The following is a 24,263-nucleotide window of genomic DNA, read 5'->3' as shown; positions in this document are numbered from 1 at the left end:
GCTTGGAGCAACCTGGGCTAGTGGAAGGTGTCCCTGCCCATGGCAGGGGGTGGGACTGGATGGGCTTTAAGGTCCCTTCTTACCAAAACCATTCCGTGCCTATGATTCTGTCATTAAATCACGCTTTTGGCTGCAGGTATCTCAGGGTACCTGCACACCCAGAAGTGTCCTTCCCATGTCCCCAGAGAGCCACCAGCCTGAGGGGCTTCTCCTCACTGGGGGGGTGGGCTCCTGTCTGGGCTGAGCCTGTCATTGCAGCCCTTCCAGCAAAACTGGGGGGATCCAGGTGACAATGGACCAGTCGAGCTGGTCTAGTCTGACTCCCTGCTCAAGCAGAGCCTGATGGCCAGGGCTGTGTCCAAGCACATTTTTTATTATTTCCAATAATCACAGCTCCACTGTGCCCAGAAATCTCTTGTCCACTCTGGGCTTTCAGCATTTGCAAACCATGATTAAATAGGGCCTTGAGCTTTCCTTAGCCCTTGGATCCCTTCCTGACCTTTCTACCAGGTGTATTTCCTGCTCACCTCTTCCTTTGATCAGCCTTTTATCCCCTGGCAACTGAGGAAACACATGTCCAGGACTCCAGAGGGAGTTGGAGAGCCTCGCTGGCTGATGGCAGCTCGTGCCTTAAAACCTGAGGGAACTCCTGAAATCCCTGTTTCACTTTGCCCCGGGAAGCATCAGCTTGGTCACCAGAGGGCAGGAGACCTCTGTAATAAACCTGCATTTGGGAAAAATGCTGGAATTGTTGGGTTTTTTTAGAAAACTAATGATCTGAATGTTGCTTTAATGTGATGCCGACCAAGCAGCTGGAGGGGATCCTTTGGAGTAAAAACCTGCAGGAGGTTTTGGACAAGATGTTACCTCCCTGGTGGTGAGGGAAGGTGGAATGGACTTCAGTCTGGGTTCTGCATCCAAATCCTCCCTGGGAACATCCTCCTTTCCAAGCCCCAATCATCCAGGATCCAGCAAAAATTTGATGCATTTTGACTGTTTTCCAGCCCCTTCAGCCCATGGTGGGGAAATTGGGCAACCCCCAGAGCTGTTGCGGGGGGTGTGGACCTTCCAAGCAAGGTCTTGACATGGGGGGGAAAGGGAATTGCCTTCCCACCATTCCAGCTTGCTCCAAGGCATCTCCACCTGGATCTTGTTTTCCCCAGTGTGTCCTCACCTGGAAATCCGTCCCTCAGGCCCTCACCTGGCTTGGGGGCAATTCAGGCTCTGAATGTTGGGAAGTCTTGGAGCTGGGCTATGGGACTGATGGCAGGTCTGTCTCAGTCAGCCCTGGGACACTCCCAAGGGATCCAGACACATCCCTGGGGGTCTGAGGTGAGACCACCATGACTGATGTGTTTTCCAGCCCTGTGGCCTTGTGGGTTGTTCTCAAGTGCTTGGAGAGCACGAGCAGCCCTCGGGCCCTTGGACAGGGGAACATCCCACCTGGACAGGGACACACACAGCATCCTACTCTGCTCCCAACCACCTCCACTTTCCCCCTCCTTCTCCAAACACAGATTTCCATCCTCCAGGATGGGAGCTATGAGGGAGCTCTGGATTGGAGGGTGCTGGTGCATCCAGGGTGAGGTTCTTCCTGCAGTTCCCCAACCTGGCTGTGGGTTGATCCCAAAATCCATCCCCATTTCTCCCCCCCTTCTCCCACCCCCGACACAATCAGACAAACCACACAGTCCTGTTTTTAAAACGGGGCCTTTCTCCATTTTTATTTTGCCCAATAAAAATCCTTCACAGTCAGGTAGAGAGAGGAGAGCTGGAGATACGTATACATATAGATCTGCATGTCTATTTATATATATACATACCTCTGTACAGATATATTTATATATTCACCGTAGAAAATGGCAAAGGCAGTAGCTCTTCACATCTGGATAAACCCAATGGAGACATACAACAGACCAGCGGGAAACTGGGAAGTGTGGTAAGAGTTTTAACATGAATTTCCAAAACAGATACACCTTTGCTGTACAAAAATCCCGGAATGCTGCGTGTTACCTCTGTTTTCCTTTTTTTTTTTTTTTTTTTTTTTCCCCAACCTCTTGTCTTTTAAATACATTTATAAACCAGAGGCAAATTCAAGACAACGGTGTTTTGGAAGTGACCAGTGGACAGGAGAGACACCCAACTTTATGGAGTTCTTTTTTAAATATTTTTATTAATTTTTTAAGTATATATATATATATATATATATAATTTTTTATTTTTTTTTTTTTAGGTTTTTTTATATTTTTTTTTTTGCAAAGTCTCATTAAACGCAGTTCGGAGAACCAGCAACAGTCGACGCAGAAACAGAACAGTAACGGAGTCGAGTTCAGAACACTTCTGGTTTGAATTCACAGTCAGAGCAGAGAGAAACCGACAGGAGGGAAGAAAGCACGAGGCTGGGATCGAATTTACAGTCGGGAATGCCTGGAGTTGGACAAAGGGTTGGATGCAGGAGGTCCTGCACGGACACAGCCCGGCGGCCGAGCGGGGCCGGTGGGCCCCGGCTGTTATTGCTGGTGAAGTGGGACAGCAGGCTCGCTCAGGCCCTACCTGGGAGCTGGGATTTGGGGATTGGGGGGGACAGGTATGGGTCTGCTGGAGGACAGACGCAGGACACGGGCGACTCAGGCGACGTGTTTAGGACGAGGGACCCTCCCAAGCGCGGCAAAGGCCGAGAGGGGCTGCCCTCGGCTCACAGCGATTCCAGGTCCCAGGGAGTGCAAACAAAGACACCTTGGAGGAGCCCTGGCCCCGGGGTGGGCTCTGCAGGGACCCCCCTGCCTGGAAAGGGACTGCATAGACACGGTGTGTGTGCAGCATTGTGTGGCACCGGTGCTGGGATCCTCCAGCACCGGTGCTGGAGCTCTGCCTGGGGGTGTTCTGCTCCTTTCAGTCACCTGTGGAGAGAAAGGGACCTTCTCCTCCAGGAGGGCATCCTGGCTCTCGGGAATGGCAGAGCCACAGTCTCCCACTGGTGTCTGCTTGTGCCCCTGTGAGCTCAGACACCCCAGTGGCTCCCACGTGGAGAAAACCTGCAGGGACAGTCATGGGATGGGACCAGGAGGAGATGGATCATACCTCCTGGGGACCCACTAACAGCCATGGGATGGGACCAGGAGGGGATGGATCACACCTCCTGGGGGCCCAGGCTGGTGGCCTGCTGGATAAGGGCAGCTCTGGGCTCTCCAGGTGAATGGGACCACCAAGCTCAGATTGGTGGTTGTTTGGAGCCAGACTGGACCTCGCTTCCCTTTCCGAAGGAGGAGAGCCCAGGGCTGGAGCTATGAAGGTATTCAAGGGAATACTGGCTTCCCTGCAGGTATCAGAGTTGGGAAGAGTCCCTTTGAAATCTCCCTAGAAAAACCTATTGCTTTGGGACAGAAAGCAGAGACTTTCTGCCGGAGAAAACAGATCTGTGAAAGAGCTGTGAGAACACAACCTTGTCCCAGGCTCCAGACCTGACACGATCCCCTTCAGGGGGAGAACCAGGGAGGAGGATTATCCTGAAAATTGTTTCTGGTGAAACATCCTATTGGGAAACCAACATCTGCAAACAGCTGGATGAGATCCCAACCCCTCAGTAGACTGGGAGGGGGCCTGTGTGCCCCTACAGACCTCATAGACCCCTCACACCCCTGTTTTTCCAGAGGGTGGAAGGAGCAGGGAGCCCCAGAGCTGGTGGGTGGGGTGTTGTGATGGTGTGAAGCCCCGTGCGAGGATCTCATGGGAATGTCCTTCAGCGGGAAGCCAAGTTGCTCTTGGAGGTAAAGCAGGACTGATGGAGCTGCCACGGGAATGATGGAGAGGAGAGGTGAGGACCAGCAGTCTGGAAAGCTCCTCTGAGGGCAGGGTTGGGATGTGCCACTCCCAGTGGGGGCTGTGGGCTCCAGCTCCATGTTCAGATGTACCTGGGAAAGTTCTGGGAGAGTCACTGGTTGCTCCAGTGGGATGGGGAGGATCAAAAAGGAGGCAGGAGAGTCTGGAGAGCTAGGGCAGAGGAGCAGCAGGGCACAGGCAGTACATGAGCAGGTCTTTAGCGAGGGGTTTTGATGGACAGTAACTCTATCAAGGGATTTCAAGGCTTAGGATGAAGGGTTGGGTTAAATTAATGGCGATTGGACCCTCTCCCATCCCAGGAATTGAGTGGAGAAGGCTGAGCACAGCTGGGGAGCAGAGGCACGGTGAAAAGGCATCTGCCCAATGCCCAGACCCACCTGAACACCATTCACAGGAGCCCTGATTTCCCACTGGCCTGTGCCCTGCTTGCCAAGGCTGGGACCAGGTCTAGGAGCTTCGTGGAGCCAAGCTGGGCAGAGCTGCCTTCAGCACTCCAAGCAGGAGAAGCAAAGAGCAAAGTGCATTCACCTCAGAATTTGGTTCCCTGGTAAGGAAGGTGCTGAGGAGGCCCTGGGGTGAGCTGGGGAGAGGACACCAAGGGGGCAGCCAGCAGGATGACCAGCTCTGAGGATACACATTTTCCTGGACAATTCCCACTGATCCAGAATGAGTCCTTGACTGGACCCTGTAGCAATGTCTGCTGCTAAATTAGAGGAGACCTGTCACTCTGAGGACAAGAGGAATGGCTGGGCATGCCATTTCCCAAGGAAAAAAAAGGGAATTGCATCCATCCTCCTCCAGGGAACAGTCCCTGGTCCACATTCTCCCTGGGCAATGCATGGAGCTACGTGGTGTGGCCGTGGAGGATACTGGTGTGATGAACAATCAGCTCACCCAGGAACTCCTTTCTATCCTGTCCTGTCTAGCACAGAAAAGGCCCCTCATGGACCTGCAAACATTCCCAGGTGGGACACCGGTAAATCCACACCCTCTCCTGTCCCCTGCCAGCTCTCATTCCCCTCTTCCAGCCCACAGCAGCCTCATCTCTCCCCAGGAAGGCCGGGACAGAGCTCCAAGCATGCAGTCCAACGCCCTCCAGAGATCTTTGGTCATGTTGCTCGTGAGCAAGCTATAAAGTGCCACTGGAAGGGGCAGGAGTGGGGCAGGATGGTCTTTTCCATGGGCAGAGCTCCAGGGGGACACCACTGGGAGCCACTGTCTGTGTGACACAACATGGACAGGGGGGACTTCAGCCTTTACCAGGGTACAACAGCAAATCCTGGCACGGGGTGACAGCAACAAAGCAGGACAGAGTGGCACCAGGCTGTTGGAGTCAGTCCTGAGGGGATTGCTTTCCTGGGAGGTGCTGAGCCCCTGATTCCCACTGCCACAGCTCTGGGGGTGCTGAGTACCCTCCATGTGAGCACAGCATCAGGGCTGCTGGTCCCGCTCACCCAGAGAGAAGCCACAGAGCTGCCTGGTCTCCATTGAATCACTGAACATACAGAGCTGGGCCGTGGTTTACATCCCTCTGTATAACATGGCAGCGTTAAGAGCAACAATCAGATTCCCCTCTGGAGTGTGGAAACCCGGAGGAGAGGGATCTCCCCCTGGCACGGCGCCAGCGACAGCAGGAATGGTGCTGTGAGACGGTGGCAGAAGCTCAGTGGGACTGTGTGAGGCACAACAACGTGCCATGGCTGTGGTTTCACCCTTGGGGTGAGACAGGAGTGCTGGAATTAGCCCAGCCTGGGTCGGTGTCTGACAGCAACAGCAGCCAGCCTGGGAATGGTGGTGGAGCAAAGCAGTGAGGGGTGAGACCTTCCCTGGCACCAGGACAGCCTGCTTAGCCCCCATCCTCATGGATGGAAGTCTCTGGAGCTGAGCAGTGTCCTCTGTTTGTGCTGTGGATGTGCCTGGAGCGTGACTCGGCTGTGTGTGTGTGAGTGGTGTGACACCAGAGCTGCTCCAGGACTTCCCACCACTGGCCTGGCTCTCCCAAAGATCACAGAATCAGCTGGGTTGGAAAAGACCTCTGAGATCGGCGAGTCCAACCTGTGACCCAACACCACCTTGTTACCCAGACCATGGCACTGATGCCACATCCAGTCTCTTCTTAAACACCTCCAGGGAAGTGACTCCACCACCTCCCTGGGCAGCCCATCCCAATCTTGGATCATATTGCCCAGCCCCGTGTGTCAGGTGTCCCAGAGCATCTCTAATGTCTGTGGACCCCTTGTGTGGGGCAAGTGGCCTGAGACCCTCGTGGCCACAGCTTGTGGTGGTGGCCAGTGGCAAGTTAGAGATGGTTTTGGGGGCAGGACTTGGAGAATTACACATGAGCCAGGATATCACTTGGAGCTGAATTCCATTAGCTCCAAGGTGGAGGAGACAGCTGGGTTGTGGTCAGGCTCAAACTCTGTGTGGAGTTTCATGGGACAGAAACCTTTTATCAGCCCTGCCTGAGCCTCCAAGAGACGATGCCAGCCTCCTTGGGCATTCCCAGGATGTGTCACCAAAAAGCCAGTCTGGGACCCCTTGGCTATTTTACCCCAAGGCTGAGATCCTCAACACAGACCTAGTTTGGAATGGGAGACTTCATCCAGTCAGTGTGAGAAAGTGTTAAGACCTGGGAGGAGCCAGGTGAGCTCTCACCTGGGCACAAACAACAGGAATCCAGGTGTCCCATCGTCATTTTGCTCCATCTCTGCTGAGCAAAGGGCTGGCACAGGGGAGAGGACGTGATGGGGAGCAGTGCATCCAGTTGTGGGGAGGAATCTCGAAGCCCAGGAATCCTTTGGGGTAGTTTGGCTGGGGAACTTGCCAAAACCATCTGTATTTTATGTCACCAGAGCACAGGGGAGTGGTTTCTGCTGGACAGCCAAGTGCTTGGGGGAATCCTGGGTGAATCCCAAGAGAGGGAAAACCAGCAGCAGCAGCAGAGTGTCAGCAAGGGTGTCAGCAAGGGTGTCAGCAAGACTCTGTCATCCAGGCAATGTCCACAAAATGAGGTCCCTCAGATCTGGATCGAAACTCTTGATTGAAGTGATGCAGTGAAGAAGAACGTGAAAGGAGTGGGCCTTTCCTCGTCCAAGGTGCAAAACCTCTCCTTGCTGCTCCTGCCCCAGCCCAAGCAGTCCCTGATGGATGCACTGTGAGGCCATTGAGCCCCTGGGCAGTCCCACACCCCTGTGTACCTCCAGGTTTCACTGGATCCATCAAGACACTCACTCCTGGTACCACTGCAAAAAAGATTGAGGAAAAACGACGATGGGGCAAACCTGACGTGCTGGAGGACTTTGCTGACTGCTGCTGGCTGGGCCCAGGTGTGTGGGGAGGCCACACAAGCCCCTGCTTCTCCTGCCCATGGATTGGGAAGCAGCTCTGGAGAGGTGACCCACAGGGTGATGCCTGTGTCGGTTGCTCCTGAGTGTTAACGCAGCAGGGAATTGCGGTGTGCACATCCTCAACAGCAGAGCTGGAAGCTCAGTCCCTCTGGACTCTTCTCCATGCCCATCAGGGGTCACACCTGACCTAATCCCCCTTTTATGGCTGGTCCTGGGAGAGGTGCTTAGCCTGAGCTGCACCCCCCCCTGTGTTTTTCAGGCTGATGAGTTGTGTCTCCCTCCAGCTCCAAAGACACGGGCAGAAGTGGTGGGAAAAGACAGGAACCATCAACTGGGATCTTAAAGTGCCCTGGTCTCTTTGCACATCTCCATTTTCTACGGCTCCAGGGATCTCTGCCAGCCACCAACAGCTCCTGGCCAGGAGCACTGCCTGATGACCTTGGTTGGTGGGACTAACTGCAGCCTCCTCTCTCTCTTTGCTCAGTCTGGAGCTCACCACAGCAATGCTTGTTCCCAAATTGAAGGTCAGACCTGGTGATGAAATGAGGAGCTTTTCAGAAAGGGAGCATGGAAAATGTACAGGTTCAGGGCTTTTGCTTGGAAGGTCTTCAGCCCCTCAACACCCTGAGGTTCTTCCTTCTTATGCACATGGAATGTGATCTGGCCAAACCCTCCTTGGAGTCACCGCACAGACATCCCAAGGTTTCCAGTGCTAATTCCAGCTTTGTTTTTCTATCTTCTCCCTAAGACAAAGAGCCAAAATTCCCACTCGTGTTGATCCTTTGGCCACTGCCCAGTCTCTGCAAACTCCACTTTGGAACGTTTTCCTTCTCTTTACTGTGGATCATGGTAAAAAAATGTCCATAAAAGGGAGAACTGGGCCGACTTTGCCCACGTTTTCAAGCCGAGAGCCGGGTTTTGCTGCCTCAGTGACTGTGCACGTAGGATTTGGTTATTGTTCTGCCAGGGCATAAGCACTTGCGTGATCTTAAGCATTTTCCCTTCTTAAGGACTGAATTCATGCTCAGAATTAGTAGCTGAGTGTTTTCTTAAGCTAGGCCTGCGTTATCTCCATCCCTGGAATATGTGATGCCGCGTGGGATGGCCGTGGGTGCTGTTTGGAATGGCTGTACTGAAGGCTGACGCTCGCCCCGTTGGAATCCAGCTGGGATGTGCCCCCTGCAACTCCTGAGTGAGGCTTGGATGCTGTTTTTAAGTAGACCCTGGACCAAGAGAGTGCCCCAAAGCGTCACTCATTCAGGGTCAGGGTGGCACAACTGCCCAATATTGGGGCAAATTGCTAAAGCTTCAGTTTGCATAAACATCCCACAGGTTTGGAGGCTTCCCCAAACCTTGATCCCATTGACTTTGGGAAGTAAGAGGGCTCTTGGGAAGGGAAACTAGCTTGGATTTCCAAGCTTTTTTCTTGCTGTAGCCAGCTTGGGTGTATAGTAAGGGTAAGAGGACCAAGGCAGAGGTGGGAGGGTATTTCTGCTCCCAGGGTCAGTCACAACCTGGGAGAGGAGTGGAACCGCAGAAGGAAACCACAAGGAAATGAAAACACAGCTCTCCTGAGCCCCCAAAGAGGCTCCTGCTGGGAGATCATTCCCTGTTGGCTTCTGTTACCAGGACAGGCTCATCCTGCTCCTCAAGGATGTCCTAACCTCTTGCAACCATGGGCTGGCAAGAGGGAGTCGTCTGGCAGAGATATGTCTGGTTTCACTGAAATCAGTGGCCAACCTTGCACTGACTTCACTAAGACCATCGTCTGGAACAGGATACTTGATGCAGAACAGTGAGTTTGCTCATCATCCCGAGAGCTTTGCTCCATTAGCCAATGTGGCTAAAAACATCTTGGAAAAAAAACAAACCAACCAACCAAACCAACAAACCTGCCACTTTGAACTGTTTCGCTGCACAAAAATGCTCGGAAAACCAAAGAAACCGAATATTAACCCTCCAAAACAACCAACCGAGGAGGGGTGAATTGTAGGAGAGGGGGTGGCAGCCTCCAGCGGAGTAACAGTCACGGCAGATTAACGAAAGAGCCAATTTTGACCCTCACCAGCTGTACTAGGAAAAAAAAACCCCGAAGAGATGTTGCATCATCGATAGAAAACCAACGCACATCCACAGTTATTTTACCTACAGAGCACAGAAGTGGAGAGTAAGGGTGGTGGAGCTCGGCTGGGAGCAGAGCAGGCTCCCCCCGTTCCGGCGGTAGCGCGTTATCCTTCGGAAGATCACTGGCTTGAGTAGGTAGTACATGCACAGCAATAAAAAAATCTCGTTGTGTCGTGGTGGTGGCCTCTCCTCAGATCTCAGTGGACTCAATTCGCTCAAGCCTGGAGGGAGTCCACGTCTTTTTCTCCTCGGTGTGTGGGGGGCTGGTAGCCTTGGTGTTCATCTCGTTCACCTTGTGCTCCAAGAGCTGGTTCTTCTGGTACATCTCCACGTAGTTCAGCTGCAGCTGCTTCTGGTACTTGATGACCTTCTCCTTCTCCTCCTGCCACGTGCGCCGCTCCTCCTCGAAGTCCATCACCTGCTGCTCCCGCTGCTGCCGCTCCAGCTTCAGCTCCGTCTGGAGCCTCTCCACCTCCTTCCGCAGGGAGTTCACGCTGTCCTCGCTCTGCCGCTGCATCTTGGCCTCGTCGCTCTCGCAGGCCAGCGGGTCCCGCAGCTTCTCGCCCAGGTCGCCCCCGAAGGGCCCCGGGGGTCCCATGCTGGCAAGTGTCCGCTTCAGGCCGGAGACCTCCAGCTCACAGTGGTTCAGTTTTTCCCTCAGCACCTGCACCTCGCTCATCTTGCGCTGCAGTTCGCCCTCGCAGATCTCCAGGTTGACGCTCTTGGAGCTGTAGGAGTCCTTCAGGGTGAGGATCTGCTCCTCCTTCTCCCGCAGGAAGTTCTTGCCTTCCTTGAGCTGCGAGCGCAGCCCCACGATCTCGTTCAGCTTCTGGGAGACGTCTGCCTGGGAGTCCTTCAGCTGCTGCTTGAGCAGGGAGATCTCGCCTGCCTTCTGGCACACCTGTGGGAAGAGCATCCGTGAGGTTGGGGGACAACAGCAAGGAGCCACCACCCCTACTCGTCCCTCGTGCTGCCCATGAAACAGCCCTGCTCAAGGACTGAGTTCCAGCCTTCACCAGGCCCCAGACCACGCCAAAGACCTAAAGGTCACCCCCACACCTGTGGGGGAGATTTTGTGTTTTTTCCTGCAGAAACTTGGGACTTTTCAGGGACTCGATGCTGTTCCCAGCTGGAGTTGTCCAAACAGCTGAGCCAAGTGCTGTGAGACAGTGATGCTTCCCTCTTTGCGTTTGTCTTACTCACCCAACCACAGCCCTGTGGTGCTGGACCCCAAACCCTCTGCTCTCAGTAGGAGTTTTCCCACTGACCTCAGTGGCATCTGGACCTTGAACAAGCCTGAGACAGAAACACCTCAGACCCAGGGACCACCCGGGCTCTCCCTGAGCACTGGGACAGTAGGACAGGATGATGTTATTTACTCATCCTATGATGCCTTCCTTCCCAAAGACTCCTAAAGAACCCTGGAAGCATTCAAGGCTTCAAGGACAGGGCTTGGAGCAACCTGTTCTAGTGGGAGGTGTCCCTGCCCATGGCAGGGGGATGGAACAAGGTGGTCTTTCAGGTCCCTTAACAGAGCAGGTGGCCAAAGGAGGGACAATGCAGCCTCCTCATTCTGGGATGTAACTTGCAGGGATTTTACAAAAAGCCTCTAATAAGCTCTGCTGAACATCTGCAAAAGCACGTGTCAGAGCCTAGTTAATCCCAGCTTCCTTGACTTCCCATCAGGATTAGCAGAATAGGGTCTTCTTGATTCTAGAGCTACGTTTTGCCTCTGCACTCTTAATAAATTTAAAGTTTCTAGCCAGTCCATGGAAGGATTAAAATTCGTCACATGATCAAGCTGGAAAAAAAAAGGTATGTGAGCACTGGCTATACAAACAGACTTTGATAAAATGTTCTAAAAATAGAAACAGTAGGAAAAAATTATGTAGAACTCAACAGGAGAACTAGAAAGAGGAATTTGCCTTTCAGCTTTTTAAGAGAGATAAACTTATTAAGAACTGAAAACAGCGTGTTGCAATGGAAAGCATGAGGTAGACTTGGCCATTGATATAATTTTTAGCTCAGTTGCTTTTTATCTTCAGCAAAAAAAAAATTTCAAATATTTGAAAAGCAGTTTCAAGGTTTGCCCAAACGCAGACCTTAAAAGAATTTAATTAAAACAGACTTAAACCTGTTTTTGGTAGGCACAAATACCTGTATGGAACGAGTTGTGTTCCCTGAGACTGGATTTAAATGTCACTAGTTGGAGTGACCAGACTGCGAAGTCAAATTATTAACCAGCACAGGAGGTATGCACAGAAAGTTATGCTTATTTTAGTTCAATGGAAAACAACAGGTTTGGGACTCAGACAAATGAGGTGACAAGTGTCCACAAGAGGCCACCAACCCATAGCCATTATCTGTGGGATCCCCTTAGGGCACATGGGAGGTACTTTGGGCTGCCAGAACCCTTGATAAAAACCTTTTAAAACAAGGCTCTTACCTCCCACTTGGTCTCTTCAATCTTTGGAAGAAACTCAGCCTGCTCCTTCTTGAAAGCCACAAATTTCTTCTCCAGCTCCTCTCGCTGCTGGAGGAGTTGCCCCATGTCATCCTGGAGTTTTTTTTTCTCCTGCTGGAGCTTGAAAATTTGGAGCTGCAAAGCCTGCTGAGCCCGCTGCGCCTTTTTGGAGACCTGCTGCAGCTTGTTGGCGTAGTTCTGCCTCAGGTCCTCCATCTCCCTCTCCCAGATCTTCTGCTTCTCCTCAAAGACCTGGAAGATCGCCGCCTCGCTCTTGTCCAGGTTCCTCCGCATCTGGAGGACCTCCTGCTCCTTCTCCCACAGCCGGTCCTCCAGGTCCTGGATGATGTCGTCCGTGGAAGGCGAGTGGAAAGGCATGGTCTCGTTGAGATGGTTCAGCCTGCTGAAGGAGGAGGTGCTCTTGCTGGAGGACCGCCCGCTGTCTGAGGTAGATATCCCGTTGTATCCCACGATGTTCTTCTCCACGTAGGTGGTGCCGATGCGGTTGATGTGGCTGGTGGAGGCGCTCATGGGCCCCACGTGCTGGCTGTAGCCCGTCCCGTAGGTGGGCAGGCTCGTTAGGGAGTTACGCCCCGAATCCGAGAGCCCCCCCCCTTGGTTTGTAGTCCTGTTAAGGCTGCCCTTGTCGAGCCCAGCTTTGGGTGCGGACGGGCTATTGCTGTTGGCGTGGTTCAAGCTCTTCCTGTTCTCCGTCATCCCGTTGCTCTGCGGCGGGCAGAGGTTCTGCATGGAATGGAAGTTTTTAGGAACTACTGGCTTAAAGGCTGAGGGTCTAACTAAGGGCTCATTGCTCTGCAAAAAGGAAAAAGGACCACGCGTCAAACACGGCAGGAGGCTCGGTAACGACACAACAAAAAGAGACACATCGGCACAGGGCGGGGCTGGTGGGGTCAAGTCAGCTTGGGACAGCTCCATGTTACACCTTTTGGGCCATTTGGGGTTGTACAGGAGGGACCTGTAGTCACTGGTAGGACATGAGGGACCTGTGGTCACCGGTAGGACAACACTTTGTCTTCCCTTGCCCCAAATCAAAAGAAGTAATCTGGACTCACCCCCAAATCTGTGTGATTTACCCCCTAGAATACTCCTTGGGCTGCCACTTGCCTACCAAACCTGATCAAAACAACTCTGATTTTGGCTGATCGTCCTGTTGCTGAAAACTGAATTGAACCCTTGGATTGGCAGCTATTTTGCCCCAAGAGCATCATGTTTCCCTCCTGCTGGGAGTGTTCTCTTCCTGTGTGGACCTTGTGTCCTGCTCATGCTCTGATGGGAGCAGGTAGGAGCTGTGACCCCAGCAGTGATTCCAGGCAGGGAACATGCTGAATTCAGCTGCTCTTCACTGGAATATTTGTGTTTTCTGTGGGCATAAGCAACGCAGGGGGGGAAATGGACCACAGGGATTTGAAAGGATTTTAAAGCCTTGAATGTTCCCCACCCTGTCAATGCACCTACAGAAACAAAATTTCCTCAAAATGGGATTGAATCTCCCCTGCTGCACATTGGGTTTTAGGTGAAAATGACAGCAGAGGAATCAAAGATGTTTTGGAAGTGCCTTCTGGGAGAAACAGGAGGAGCCCTGGTAAGCAGGCTGGAGACCAAAAACCTGGTGCCTGTGAGACTGAGATGGACTACAGGGACCAGTGGATTAACAACCCAGGAGAAAAGGCCACCAAACACTGCAGAAATAATACTGGACACAAATTATGGAAGTCACTGGAGTGGAACAGCAGGGCACATAAAACACTGCTGGCTCTGGGGCTCTGCTCCTCCAGACCTGGCAGATTTTGCTCCCTGAAGCCAAAAATGAGCCACAAGGACTGGGCTGGACTGGGTTATAATGTTTACAGGGGTAGTTTCAAGCCTTGTCGCTTGTCCCTCACAAGGGATTTTGAACAGAGGCTCGGAGGTGCTTTCAAGCCACAGCTTTAGGTGGCAGTGGGTGGTTGAGGATTGCCTATAAATGGTACAAACATAAGAGTGGGACTCAGATGTTGGACGTACTGAAACAAGAGCTGATTCCAGCTCCCTCCCCATCCATCAGAGAGGTAGGCACATCATCTCAGGGATGTTGGAAGAGCCAGTGACTTAAATACAGGTTTAAATGAGCTGAAAACTTCACTGAGATCGTGCTCTTGGGCTCCTCAAGAACTAACGTTGGCCCTGAAAGTGATAAGAACGATACTATCTGCACATAAAATGTACAGAGTGAGAACTGGACTATCTGCCAGGATTGCTTTTTTGCCCAGGGCTTCCTGGCGTGTGTTTTCAGGGCCGTGCCGTGGCCACCGAGCTGCTCCAGGAGGCGGAGGGTCTCACCTGGTCGAGTTTGCCGGAGATTGGCAATATCTTTGGTGGGTTACCGGGCTCTCGGTACTGGGGAGGAGGCGGCAGGTTCTTCTCGTTGTTGGAGGTCACGTTCCCACAGATGTCCATCTTCACCTTCTCGCTCTTGCGCAGGTCGCCGTTGATGTAGAGGGAGTTGGAGACCTTCTCCGACTTGTAGGTCTTCTCCTCGCCGGAGTAGCGGTTGGAGATCTCCCGCGCGGAGTAGCCGTTGTTGCGGGAGCCCTCGGAGGCCTGGCGGCCGCTGCCCTGCGTCCGGGTGCCCACGCTCTTCATGGCAAACTCCTGGTCGTTGGCCACGCCGCTGCCCACGCTCCCCATGGCGCTCCTGGGGGCGGCGGTTCGGGATGGCCGGGCGGCGAGTCCGTGGAAGTTCTGCGGGCTGGCGCGGGTGGGGTCACTCAGGACGGGCAGTGTCTCTAGTGTGGCCATGGCAGCGTCGAGGTGAGCTGGAGGCACGGGTCAGTGGCACTGAGCAGGAGGGAGAGGAAAGGGGCTGTTAAAGAGGTGCCTTTTACCCACCACCCCCTTTTGCAGATCGAAATCGTGTCCCGGTGTCCGGTACGGAGCAGATGGTGGGGTTGTCCTCCTCTCTGGGAACCCCAGACCCCCTGTGGCAGGAGGGCCTACCCCAGCAAGGCCTAAAATCCAACCAGAGAATGCAGACAGTGCCAGCTCTCGTGTCAGCTCTCTGTGATGTGTTAGCAGTGGCACCATGGTAATGTTCTTGGCGTTAAATTCTGCTAAAACCAGCCTGGTTCCCCAAACTCCAAACACACATCCTGCTTTTTGAAGTCTGATGTGACAAATAAGCTGGGAGCTGGCCTGGACATTTGTGACTGGCGCTCAATCACTTTATACCCTAAAAGTGCAGTCCCCTTTCATACAGTCAGGTTCTTCTAACTTAACCCTTCTTGGGGTGTATGTGTGGAGATTCCTCCCTCAAGGTGACTCCTCAAGGTTGAGAGATCTCCCCACGAGCCTTGGGCTGGGGGAGTTACATCAAATCTCTACTTAATAACTATTTCTTTTTGCCAGCTTTAATATAATTGCTTCAATAATTGCTTCAATATAATGCACCGTCCTGTCTTATACTACACTACTAGTAGTGTTAGTGTTTGTATGGTACAGTAAATAATTCTGATTAAGATGTTTTGTCTGATCATTTGTATAAAATAAATGATTCATTTTATATAAATATTCTCGTTTTGCCAATCATTAAAACCTGCGGGACAAAAGTGGTTCAGTCACACATTCTGTAATTCCTTAAACTTAAACCATTGACATAATCCAAGGCTGAGATTGGATTCAGCTGCACCCAGACTCCTCTCTGAGCAGGAGTTTAGAAAGCCAGGGAGCCCTTTCTGCACCTTGTGACTCAATGGCAGGGCTTTTAAAATAAATTCTGCCTAAGCCTTCCACTCCCACCCACGACACCCCCTTGGAGAATCACTGATCCCCCAAATCCCACTCACTGCCCTCCAAAAGAGCTTCTCTTGAAGCCTCTGAGCCCAAAGGTTGGGTGCTCCTCGGGGGAGGGAGTCTGTGTGGGTTTTGTTTGGCACAGCTCTACGGCATCGGTCGGACACGACCGTTTGCAGTTCCCAAGGTTGGATTATTTCTGTCACTTTTCCCAGGTTTTAACAAGTTTGAGTTGCCATGGGAATATGATTTCTCCATCCCTGGTCCATCAGTAGCTTATCCAATTCCTCTCTCCAGCCCATCTCCTAGGGATGACTCAACAAGGCTTAAACAACACACTTTCCATCTCTTCCTTTGGGAGTGTTGCTCCCATGGGCTTGAGCTTTCAGAAAGGTGCTTTTGTCCAGGTGTCATCCTGAGTTTTCTTTTAAACATTTGTTCCCCTTCTCCATCTTATTCTTACTTAGGTTGTGCCTTGGACTGGCCAAAACTAGGCCGTGGGAAGTGGATAATGTGCAAATAATGGTTTTAAAAGTTGTCTTTGACCAGGTCAGAGGAGCTGGGACCAGTTGTCCTTGGGACCAATTCTCACATGTCTGGATGCTCTTCATCAGCTTTTACATAAAGGTGAAAAATCTTATTTAAGGAAATAAGAGCAGTAGAAGGTGAAGGTTTCCCCCTGGATGGGATAATAAAAAAAGTGATGCCCCTTGCAGAGAGGTTCAGGGATGGAGGAGCTCTGACAGGGCCAGCAGGAAGAGGAGATGGAGAAAACCCCCATTTCAGTGGGCTTTTCCCTCTTCTTGGGGTAGGGATGTTCACTGAGCCCTCCCTGAGAAAAGCAGGAGAGCTGGGTTTATTTCCCTGGAGAGCAAGCTCAGGTCTGGAGCTCAGCTCCCATGCGGTGTCTCAGGGGGTCTTGCTATTTGTGCTAATAAAGGAATGGAGGAGCATTTAAAAGGTTAAAGCAGGGGCTGTGCTGCTCAACTTTGCTTTTATTGAACTGCAGTTTCTGGAGGCTTCTCCTCCCTCTTTCCAGCACCTTGTCCTGCCCAAAACACAGCTCGAGTGTCACGTGGCTGGTGGGCAGATGTGGCAAACAGCTGTGCCAGAGGGAGAGGGCACAGAGCTGATTCCTACAGCGAGCTGGCAGAGCTCCTGTGGCTGTGGACGTGGTCACATCCTGAAGGCACTTCCCAAAGAGCATCACAGACAGTTCATGAGTTGCACAACACCCAGGAGCTAATCCAGCTGCCTCCTGGGCACCTGGAGACTTGTTTGGGCTATGGAGTGCTGAGGAGGTGTGGGCAACACCCACTCGAAGCCACACTCAACCCACGGCACCTTTGGATTTTGTTAGTCAAGGGAAGACTTTTTGTTCTGCTAATTTAGGAGTAACCTGCTTTTCAGTGACTTTTTTCAGTCACTTTTCAGTGACTTCTCTTTGTGGGACACCAGCCACCATGGGAGGGTTGTGCTGGAAGGCCTCAGCTCCAGACGAGGGAAAGGCAGAGGCTGCATTGTCTCCATACAGAGCTCCCCAGCCAGCAGAGGAGAAATCCAGGTTACCTTTCCCTCACTGGGTAAATTTCACGGTGACATTTGCACATTTACATTGACTCTCTGAGGGCAGGATGAGGTCACTGGAAAGTCTGATCCTTAAAAGGAAAAAAAAAAAAAAAAAGGCCAACGCAACAACAAGCGGTTTCTTTTAACTGGGAATCATCCGAGCAAACATTCTGAAAAAAACTTGTTATTAGCTTATGTTTACTGCAAACCCAGGGCCTGATAAACAGAGTGCAAGGACAAGCCTTACAAATGTGTTATTAAGGAGGTGCCAGAAGTGCCAACAGATCCCCGACAGTACAGCTTTGTTTGCCAAAAAGGGCCATTTTTTTGAGAACAACAACTCTTGGGTTTGTATCTTCTGGCAAGCTCCTGTTCCCAGTCAGGTTTTGCACTGGTTGTTCCTCAGCTGAACTGAGGAAACTGAACTGAAAACAAGTTTTGAGCACAGGAATAGCTCTGCCACGCTCTGGTGCAGAGCAGGAGGGTCATTTTATTCTCCTTCCAGGTTTGGAGGAGTGCGTGATTCAAAACTTCCCCAGCACATTTCTTCTCCTTAAATCTCTTAATCTCTGTAGTGATAGGATGAGGGGAAATGGTTTTAAACTTGCAAGGGGCAGGGTTAGATTAGATAAGAGGAAGAAATCCTTGGCTGTGAGGTGGGTGAGGCCCTGGCACAGGTTGCCCAGAGAAGCTGTGGCTGCCCCATCCCTGGATGTGTCCGAGGCCAGGTTGGAAGGGGCTTGGAGCAACCTGGGCTAGTGGAAGGTGTCCCTACCCATGGAGATGATCTTTAATGTCCCTTCCAACCCAAACCATTCTGTGGTTCTATGACTCCATGATATCTACCTCCCTCCCATGGGAACGTGAACTAAAACTGGGTGATTCTCCATGAGAGGAACTGGCAGTCCATGAGCACAGGAAGGCTGAGAGAAGCCAAATCGCTCTACTTTAGCAGTGTTTCATTCCCAAGTCTGTCCTCTGGAAGGAAAGAGGAGTCATTCTCAGCATGGCTGGGCTTGGAAGAGACTCCCAAGCCATGGTAAAGGGATGAAAGTGGCTCCCCTTGGCCTGTGGAGGGTGGAGAGGCTCCAGACAGAGAGGAAACTAAAACAGGAGTATTAAGCCACCTGCCAGACACTGCCCTTTCCAGATGTTCTCTCTTTCCAGATGTTATATCCCATCTGCAGTGGGGAGGAGGCACCAGGAACATTTCAGTCTTCATCCTCACCAGGCTCTCAGGAAGATGCTATGTCCAACTCACCTCCCAGGGAGGGCTAGGTCTGTCCAAATCAATCCCAAGTGACACCTATCTGTCCATCTGTCCATCCATCCCAGCAGGCACTGAGCCACAGGGCCCTTGCTGAGCTCTGCCCTCACTCCAGCTCCCCAAAGCCCCGTGGTTACAGCAGGAACCCGAGTGAAGGGACTTTCTGCAGACACAAAGGAGGGGCAAACCCCTCCAGAACAAACACTGAGCCGAGTTCACATTTCCCAGCATTTCTGTGTTAATAAAAGCTCAAAAGAGTTTCTTTGTCCTTCTGGGTTGATTCAAGACTCCCTTCTTGGTAGGCATCTCCGTGCCAGCACCTTACCAAGGTGCAGACAGCCTTCTCTGACCAGGGACACGGGGATTTCACACGCTCCATGTTGCACCAACTCCCTGTCCCATCCAACTGCAGTGGCCCCTTGGCCTTTCCTGCAGCAGCCTTGCCTTGGACACAGCGATATTTTAATGCCTGATGGATGAAATCTGAGGTGAAATGTCCTTTTCCACCAGCTGTGGTGGTTAAAACTCTTCATGGCCACCTCTTACCCAGACTTCTCACCATCCCTGCAGCTCCAGGGCACTCCTATTGTAAATACAATTATTTGTAAAATAACAACTGTGTCTTCACACTTGCTTTATCCAAATGAGTTAGCGATTGCCTTCCAGTTAAACAGAATTAAAAATCACTTTCAGATAAGCAGCTGAATGGTTAACTAAGACTAAATTATGGGGGCCTGGCTCTGTTTCTGCCTGAGCAGGTTAATTGTTAACACTCTCGTAACAAAGGCCTTGGGGGAGACAGACATACCTGGGCACTGTGCCACGGGAGAGGGAAATCAATCACCGGGCCTGGGCAGAGGGAGCTCCGGCAAACAGCCCCGGAGCAAGGCAGTGCCTTGGCACACGCGCCACCCCAGGCATGTGGTGCTGGCAGGACGGGCAACAAAGGCATCTGAAGGTCAAAAATTCCCCCTCCTCACCGTGGTAACAGGTGTGCCCGTGACCTTCAACGGGCGCAGGTTTGTTTGTGTCGGTTTTAATGAGCAGGCAATTACCGACGCGATAACAAACGTGCTTCGTGGTGCTGGTTTTTTAGGGCTATAGGGCCTGCACCTGCCCAGTGTTTAGGGGCTCTGGTGGGCTCTGCCAGTTTGTTGGCGGCAGCGCCAAGGGGCTGGGTTGGCTGGAGGAAAAAGAAGTCAACACGTCCTGGGGTGGTGGAGCAGGTTGGAAACAGCGTAAAAAGGTTGGAAAAAAAAATTGCTGTAGTGATTTCGGCTTCTTCCAGAAAAATACATGGAGAGGGAAGGGCAGTAATGGGTTAGTAATGGATTAGCAGTGAGAAGGCAGTCATGGATTAGCAGTGAGAAGACAGCAGGCTCTGTAGGGAGCAAAACCACCTGTGTCCAGTGAAGCATTAACAGACCCTGGAGAAAAACCACCACTGAAACACAAGACCTGCAATTGCACTCGGCCAATGTATCATAGAGTCATAGAATCACAGAACCAGGAAGGTTGGAAAAGACCTTTAAGATCGTAGAGTCCCACCATTCCCCTTGCACTGCCAAGGCCACCACTGACCCATGTCCCCAAGTGCCACATCCACACGGCTTTAAATCCCTCCAGGGATGGGGACTCCCACACTGCCCTGGGCAGCTGTGCCAGAGCTTGACCATGCTTTCCATGAAGAAATTTTCCCCAATATCCAATCTAAACCTCCCTGGTGCAACTTGAAGCCCTCTCTTCTTGTCCCTCTTAGTCCCATCCCTCTTCTTCTCCAGGCTGAGCAAACAGCCTCAGCCTCTCCTTGCACATCACAACCTCCAAAAAGACCATTCAGCTACTGCTCTGCCTCCTGTGTGTCACAGACTGTCACATGTCACCTCCTTATGGCCATGCTGGACCCAAACCTGGCTGAGAGCACCTCCACTGGGATTGGTTCTGGAGGCAGGGACACCACAGCTCCCCTCCTATCCGGCACCTCCTTTTCTCCTACCCCCTTCTCAAGTGGCTCAGTCTTGAAGAGGGGAACGGAATGAGCTTTTCTTGTCTCTCACAGGCATTTTTTCCAGCCCTCAAGTAATTCTTGTGGCTCTTTTCTGCACCTCCTCCAGCTCCTTTTCCCCCCACTCCACCATCCTGGCTCAGTGGCTGCCAGGTTTTCCTCCACTTCTGGAATACAACACAAACACACTTGAACCTGTCGGCAAAAACATGCACATCTCAGGCTCCTCAACCACAAGATTTTTCCACAACTGAAAGCCAGACGAAGTCAAATGAACAACTCCTGCTGCTTTCCTGGGACACAAACCTCTCTTTTTCCCATTTATCCCTGCTGAAGGGCACGGGAGCATTGCTATGGGGATATTTTTTGCTAAAGGGCAAACTCAGGAAGGCAGGTTGGAGGGTCAAGGAGTGGCAAGTTCTTGTAGCCACCTCCAGACACCTCTTGGGCCATGGGGTCGATGAGTGTCTGCACATCTTCCATCCCTCTGTGCAAAGGATTTATGGCTGGATTTACTTTTGGACACAATTCCGAGTAACGCGCTCCAGGGTTCCCTGCTTGAGCAGGGAGGTTGGAGCAGGTGACCTCCAGGGCTCCCTCCAACCTGAACCATTCAGTCATTCTGTAGTTGCTGCTGGGCTACAGAAACTTAAGATCTGGGGTTGGATTTTCAGGTTAAAATGAGTGGAAAGTTGTTTTCTCACCCCAAGCCCCCGTGGCCTGGGAGATCCTGCAGCTCCTGCACCTGGACCGGGGCAATTCCAAGCACAAGGACAGGCTGGGTGGAGAACGGAACGAGACGAGCCCTGGGGAGAAGGTCTGGGGGGTGTTTCTGCATGAAACCATCCTGTGCCATGATCAGGGTTGAGGAACAGAGTGTGGGTGGAAGCAAACCCCTCCAGAAAGGGGTTTTGGAGACCTCAGCAAGCAGCAGCCCCTGCCTGGAGCCCCGAGGCACTTTGCAGGGACCTTTGTAACTCTGTTTAGCTGGAAGCAAGGAATGCCTGAGTTCAGAAAGCAAAGCAACACCAAAGCCATCCTGCGTGGCTTCTCCTGGGAGCAGCCTCCATGTATCCTAAGGCTATTTCCATCACACTGCTGCAGGCATGCAGCCCCAGAAATCCATCCTGAAGCTCTGTGCTACCATCCCAGCTTGGGAGTCCTGCTGAGGAACATCCAGTTTGGGGCTTTGTCCCTCCTTGACCCCCCTCTCCTTTCCCAGCATCTGAGAGCACTGAGGGGTCTGCACAGGGAGCAGCATCCTCTGAGTAACTGGGCCCAGTTAAAAGCTGCCCACCCTCCCAGTACAAGCCTATTTCTGGGACACGAGGACCACGCTCTGCTTTTCCCTCCTGAAAAGGTGTCAGCCTCAGGTGTGGGTGGCAGGGTTGGGGGCAGGCAGGACCCCATTTCGGGGGCTGCTCTTCCTGGAGCTTCTGTGGGAAATAAAAGCGAGAGTGGCTCAGAAACATTTCCTTTTCCTTTCCGCCTGCTAATGAGATAATTACAGCTTTTTGTATTCTGGGAAACCACTTTCTCATTATGGGGGCCGCAGCAGCTATTTACATAATAAGCCTGAAACAAAAGAGATGAGATGAAAAGGCTCAGGCGGCTCTTCGGGGGGAGCTCTCCTTGAGCTGCTGAGGGAGAGCCTGTCGGGATTGATGCATTCCTCCATCCCCAAAGCCCCTCTGCCAAGGGCTGGAGTAGGTGGCAGCACTTGGTCCAGGATGTTCCCACCTTGGGATGCTCCTCACTCCCAGCTGTGAGGGTCCCCAGGGTCCCCAGAGCCAGCCCGACGTGCTCCCATAAACCACCCACCGCAATTCCGGTTGCCAAAGGATTTGGGAGGGGTGACCCACATCAAGGAGAGTCATGTTTGTGGGGCTTGTAGTGACACTCTGGGACAAGTCTCACCACCCAAGGATATGTTTGGTACCCAGCTGGCCCGTCCCCTGTCTCATCTGCTGTGTCCCAGTTTCCTACAGCTCTGGGGACCAACCTGTCCCATCCCACATCCCATGTCCCCATTCCTTGTCCCAACTGCTGGCCAAAGGACATTCTGGGTACCAACCTGTTCCATCCCATGTCCCATGCCTCTGTTCCTTGTCTCCCCTTCTGGCCAAAGGACATGATGGGTTCCAAATTGTCCCATCCCATTTCCCTGTCCCCTCAGTTGACTGGTTACCTGTCCCACCCCATGCCCCATTTCCATGTTCCCCCAGCTGGCCAAGGGACACGTTGGGTACCAAACTGTCTCATCCCACATCCCACATCCCATTTTCCCATCTCCCCCCCGCTGGCCAAGGTACCAAACTATCTCATCCCACATCCCATTTCCACATTCCCCCAGCTGGCCAAGGGGCGCATTGGGTACCAAACTGTCTCATCCCACATTTTCCCAACCCCCCACCTGGCCAAGGGACATGCTGAGCACCAAACTGTCCCACCCCATGTCCCAGTTCCCTGCCCCCACAGCTGACTACTGGGTACCAAACTGTCCCAGCCCACATGCCAGTGCCCTGTCCCCCCATCTGGCCAAGGGACACTCTGTGTACCAAACTGTCCCTGCCAGCAGCCACCTCCCTTCCCCAATAAAGGCCCCATTGTTCTCCCCCACAAAGCCCGAATAGTGCAGCCTGCTCCAGCTCCACCTTCCCTGCCAATCCTCCCCCTTTGCTATCAGTTTTCCTCCTCAGTTGCTCTGTGTTTAAGGGACACAGTCCAGTGCCACCCCTCCCTGTCCCCCGGGAAGTGGCGGGAGGGGAATCACGGCAAAGCACGGCCACAATCTGCACATGGCCTTGGCTCTGTGTCCTGCTTGTCCTCCTTCCCCCTCCCCGCTCCCTCAGGGTGCTCCTGGAATGAACACCCCCCCAGCTGCCTGGAAAGCCCTCTGTGGACAGCAAAATAATCAATAAATCCATCTGGGCATTGCCACTGCTCATCCAGAACAAGCTGCTCTGCCTGTCCCAAGCCCACCTCCACCCCAGCTCATCTCAGGGCGTTCCCAGTTTTAACCCACTGGATTTTCTGGATCCAAAAGGAGCAGGCAAAGGTGTGGGATTAAAAGACAAGCACCTGGCAGGCTGCACTGATCTCAAGCTGCTCCAGTAAGGAAAGAAATAAAAAGTTGTTGTGGAGGCTGCAGCAACGCCCCAGAGAAACCTCAGCAGGTGACCTGGAGGTGTGACAAGGTGCATCTCCAAGGTACAGGGTCCCAGGGAGGCTTTTTAGGCTCCATCCTGGGAGTATTTCAAGCCCTGAAGGGACCAAGCAGGGTCTGGTGCCATAGCTCAGTCTGCCTTCAGCACTGAGCTGGTCTAGAGACCCCCAAGGACCCTCCCACCACGAATTATCCTGCCACGGAGGTTTTGGGAAGCCACACCAGGGCTGTCCACCTGACCAGAGTCCTCACCCTCAGGGGAATTTACCCCCCTTTTCCCTGTCTGCTGTCAGAGCCCTGGATTTTGGATCCCCCAGGATGCACCTGAGGGCAGCTAGGAGGGATTTTCCATGACATGCCATCTCTGTCCCCATCATCCCAAGGGGTAGAATGCCAGTGGGACACAGTGGTTTCAAGCCCAGCCCAAAGTGCCATCCCAAATCCCAGGTGTCCATCAGGAAGGGTTAGGCCACGGTCTCACCTGTGCCCACCTGCCCTTGTGGCTGCCCTCAGAAGATGCTCAGTGCTGGTTGTGCCCTTGTCCCCAGTAAGATCCCAGTGGCTGCCCAGAAAACACCAACTTCGGTGGACAAGGAAAATTCCCGGAATTCACTCGGTATAGGGAAAGGGCAGTTTGATGGAGCAGCCTCAGTGCTGGCTGTGGGGCTGAGCATCTGGGATGCTCCATGCCA

At 52.6% G+C, this 24,263-nt stretch overlaps 1 protein-coding gene across 5 annotated transcripts in view; it reads right to left on the bottom strand.

Annotated features, from left to right (window-relative positions):
- Positions 1–1,694: 1,694 nt before the first annotated feature.
- Positions 1,695–24,263, bottom strand: part of LZTS3 (leucine zipper tumor suppressor family member 3) — a 51,555-nt gene continuing 28,986 nt past the window's right edge. For 3 of the 5 annotated variants that reach the window (XM_017829005.1, XM_017829003.1, XM_017829002.1), the window contains exons 2-4: positions 14,116–14,613; positions 11,758–12,588; positions 1,695–10,212 (exon numbers count right to left, since the gene is read on the bottom strand). In XM_017829005.1, coding sequence (XP_017684494.1) covers positions 9,502–10,212; positions 11,758–12,588; positions 14,116–14,574 — 2,001 coding nt within the window. In that variant the 5' untranslated portion in view covers positions 14,575–14,613 and the 3' untranslated portion in view covers positions 1,695–9,501. Of the gene's footprint in view, positions 10,213–11,757; positions 12,589–14,115; positions 14,614–14,772; positions 14,831–24,263 lie in introns of those variants that run through there. The other 2 variants (XM_017829006.1, XM_017829007.1) reach the window with 2 other exon arrangements.

This window comes from Lepidothrix coronata, unplaced genomic scaffold (genome assembly GCF_001604755.1).
Source record: "Lepidothrix coronata isolate B3197 unplaced genomic scaffold, Lepidothrix_coronata-1.0 Scaffold156, whole genome shotgun sequence".
Classification (NCBI taxonomy): Eukaryota; Metazoa; Chordata; class Aves; order Passeriformes; family Pipridae; genus Lepidothrix; species Lepidothrix coronata.
The sequence above is the reverse complement of the archived record's forward strand: the minus strand, read 5'-3'. Positions and strand labels throughout refer to the sequence as shown.